Source organism: Triticum aestivum, chromosome 5D, assembly GCF_018294505.1.
Source record: "Triticum aestivum cultivar Chinese Spring chromosome 5D, IWGSC CS RefSeq v2.1, whole genome shotgun sequence".
Taxonomy (NCBI): Eukaryota; Viridiplantae; Streptophyta; class Magnoliopsida; order Poales; family Poaceae; genus Triticum; species Triticum aestivum.
Genome location: NC_057808.1, coordinates 61,089,465 through 61,093,164, shown reverse-complemented (window position 1 = coordinate 61,093,164; position 3,700 = coordinate 61,089,465). Strand labels below are relative to the sequence as shown.

At 48.1% G+C, this 3,700-nt stretch overlaps 1 protein-coding gene across 1 annotated transcript; it reads right to left on the bottom strand.

The window, feature by feature from the left end:
• Positions 1-289: 289 nt before the first annotated feature.
• LOC123119458 (ubiquitin-conjugating enzyme E2 variant 1C) lies at positions 290-2,983 on the bottom strand. The gene is made up of 4 exons (XM_044539264.1): positions 2,747-2,983; positions 966-1,105; positions 746-871; positions 290-659 (listed from the first exon to the last, which is right to left on the bottom strand). Exons 1-4 carry the CDS (start codon positions 2,778-2,780, stop codon positions 519-521), a joined length of 441 nt encoding a protein of 146 aa, XP_044395199.1. The 5' UTR covers positions 2,781-2,983; the 3' UTR covers positions 290-518.
• Between the last annotated feature and the right edge of the window lie 717 nt (positions 2,984-3,700).

Genomic DNA, 3,700 nt, shown 5'->3' with positions numbered 1-3,700 from the left:
AAAAAAAGCTCCAATTAAGTGAGAAACAGAAACAGAGAGATTTGTTAAAGAACTGTGCAATTTATTTTCAAAATTCTACTAGTGTGCAAGCATTGCATTTTAGAGAGCAAAAAATGCACATATGCACATACCATTCGGCCTATATACTGTCTTAACATCCATCACGTAGAGCAAAACATTGGCAAGATGACACTGATCACCAGAATCACAAGGATCAGGTTTAACCAGGAGAAGGTTCTACAGACAAAACAACCAAACAGCATAGCATAGCACTCACGACCCCGAGAACGAAGCAACGTAATGGTACTTTTAAAAACAATAGCTGAAGCTCCAGCGTATCATTACAACACAGGCGTACCCAGGAGATATAACGAGACAAGACACACAAGAACCATGTGAAGGACACCGTCAAAGTTATACATAATCGTTTGCACCAAATGTTGCGATCTTATGCGATATCTAAAATGGGAACCGCGAGGGTTCTTGGGAATGACACGTGCGACACGGCAAGTGCTCCTTCAGTAGAAGGTCCCCTCCGGAGGCTGCACTAGTTTCCGGTTGTGTGATGTCGCCATCTCTTTCTTAAGCTGTATCAAGATGTTCTCCATTGTGTACTCACGGCGCCAGTTGGACAGCAGGCTAAACTTCCTTTGGTCCACCTGCATTTTTGCTCCAGGTTAAGTTTGAAACACAAGGAGAACAAGTGGATATACAACGTTCAGGGGTCACAGAGACAGTGCCATACCAATCCAGTCTCGGCATTCACACAGGTCATGTTGATTCTTGAGTGAAACCTAACAGTCGGTGGCCTGTCGGGATAGTCCTTGTCACAGAAAAGCTTCAACTGATAAATTCGGCCCTCATGGACAGTCTACAAAACCATATATAGATCAACAAGGAAGCACAGACTCAGAAACGCAACAAATCTTATTTCAAGAAAACAATGGTCAGTGGAAATATCTCACGTTGTGGGGACCAATTATTGTTCCTGTCCAGGAGCGCATGTAGATATCATCTGCGTCATCCATTCCATAGCTAACTGTTCCATCCCCAATGCCCTTCTCTCCTCTCTCAAGCTCTTCCAGCAGTCTAAAGTTCCTCGGCACTACAGAAATATTTTTATGGCAATCAGTATCAATAATACACTTCCAGCAACATTAATAGATACGGCATAGGCACATCATCAAATCTGATGTTCAGAATAGCTACATACATAAACCAAAAAATGACCATAAAAAAATTTCATCCAAAATACACCGAACCAGGAAACCGGCAGCTTATTAACAATTTTAGTTCTGCTTGCAGAGTTTCTAACACAAGTTGTTCCGATAAGCAATTAGGAGCCAGTAGATAACGAAGGGATAATTGCACCCGGCTGCATAGAGTAAATTATCGCAATCCCAAATGACAAAAATTCTCAGATATCTTGGATTCTACCTAATTTTGTGCTCATTCTTTTAATGTACCATCTCCCTTGGCTACGTAGTATCAGAAGATTACTCGCTTGTATAGCTAAGCAATCACAGAAATGCGATTTTATTCCTGTATTTCCAAAAGGTGCGGCTATTCACAAGCTCTACACAATAGTGGGAATGTAGTGTGGAAGCAATAAGGATTAATACATTAAGTGTCTTCTATTCCAAGGATTAGTGAATTCTATAAATATACACCTTGCAGACTGGCATAGTGAATTTCCCAGAACAAAGTGACCAGCTGCCAACAAACTATTTTATGTCATGACAACAAATAAGCATAGATGGGGAACACATTAACCCCAAGTATTCAGCTGTAGCAATCCTCTGGACTAGATGAAGAGCTGATAGTCTAAGGATGTAAGTGGGCCGTGTTCACAGCCAGTATCATAGTATACATGCTAGTGTCAATTTTGTGGTGAGCGGCGAACTATTGCCGAGTTTTGCAGGATAAGTGGCTCGCTGCTTGCATCCCTATGATAGTGCCCTATCTACCACCACTCTGCACAAAGCTAGTCCATGTAATGCATTTTACTAAAATACCGGCACCAGCAGCAAATTCGTTACATTCATCCTATCTTCTGGATAGATAAAATTTGACGATTCCTACTCCATCATAGATCATACAGATTACCAACAGCTATGGACTCCAGTTTCATGGTATCTTCATTCAAACAAGCAACACAGCGTCGTCATGCTAGTGACATGGGGGCAACAGTATGGCTCAGGTGCAGTGCTTCCTGCACCATATCGTACCGCAACCTACGAAAGACCACTTCCTCGTAGTTGCCTCGCCATCGGAACATTATCTGTTGCCTAATGTGCCAGGGCCCTGCAGCCAAGACGTCGCTGGAAGGCAGGCGGCAACGGATGCCAGCTCATCAATTCTTCCTAAATTCTTCAGTAACTTACACTACCATGAAGCATGAACGCGACGACCTAAACACGAGTCCCGGGAATTGAATGAACTGAGCTGAGCTGAACCCCAGTTTTTGCTAAATTTAAGAAACTGTCATTCGCAGCAGTAGTCCAGACCCTAACACACGCACTTGAGCAGGGGGGTGACCTCTCCCCCCACGGACGAGCCGGAGAAGACCAGATTCGAACCATGGATGTATGGACGGGAACGGATCCACGGCACCAGAGAGCAAATCCGCGACTGATTGGACGGATTGGAGCATCGTATCGGTCGCATACGGGGAGATTTGGGGCTTGGCGGCTGGCTGACTGGGAGGAGAAAGTAGCAGGAGAGGTTTGGGCGAGCTAGGGCTTACCGACAACTCCGGCTGCGTCACCGCTCGACGCCATTCCAGAAAAGTGGAGGAGCACGGGGAGGAGACCGCCCGACGGATGCGAGAGGGGATTTCGGGGTGGCGCGCGTGCTCCGGTGGGGGGAGGCGGGCGTGCTCGCTCGGCGGCGCTCGTTCCCCTTTGGTGGTGGTGGGGTGGTGGTGGTGGTGCACGGGTGCGACAGTGCGAGACGACGGGGAGAGGGGTGAGATGAAGTACGCGTGCAGGTGGGCTGGGTTGGGCTTGGGCCAGTCCAGGTCAGGCTTGTGGAACAGCACGGGTGCGCCTGTACGCGGAGCGGCGATGTTCCCACTCAAAAAAAAAAAAACAGCGGCGAATGGAGCTCATGATGCCGGGAAGGTGGAGTCGGCGTCTAAATTGGATGCCGAGAAGGAGGAGCCGGCGTCACCGCTGCACAGCCGGCATAGCCGCATAGAACAGTCGTCCTCACCGCCGCGCCACGTCTGGCGCGAAGGATATGGTGTCGTGGGCTCTGTGTGCTTACAATTTTGTTCGCCGGTGCTTTGTTTGCCAACATGCTAAGTTCGAGCACACCAAACCAGCAAGCCTCCTCCAATCCTTGCCAGTGCCGGAAGAGCCATGGACCGACCTCACTATGGACTTCGTCCAAGGTTTGCCCAAGTCCGACGGCTTCAACATGATCATCGTCGTGGTCGACCGCTTCACCAAGACAACACATTTTGTTCCTCTCTGACACGCGCAACAAGTTTCTCAAACTTCTTGGATTTGGTGGTCAAGATGCATGGGGTGCCAAAGTCGATCATGTCTGACCGCGATCGCATCTTCGCCAGTCACATGTGGCACTCCACTTCTGGTCCAGTCACGTAGTGCATCCAAGTACATCCAGGAGGCGGTGTCCCCTGTGCCATTTGAAAACATGACCAAAGTCGCCTCACCAACATTCTCCAGGCACGGCC

Coding starts and splice junctions, on each gene's coding strand:
- LOC123119458 (XM_044539264.1), bottom strand. CDS start 2,780: ATGGCGTCGAGCGGTGACGCAGCCGGAGTTGTCG. Junction 1,106..2,746: donor TGACGCAGCCGGAGTTGTCG/GTAAGCCCTAGC, acceptor ATATTTCTGTAG/TGCCGAGGAACTTTAGACTG. Junction 660..745: donor TGAATGCCGAGACTGGATTG/GTATGGCACTGT, acceptor GCAAAAATGCAG/GTGGACCAAAGGAAGTTTAG.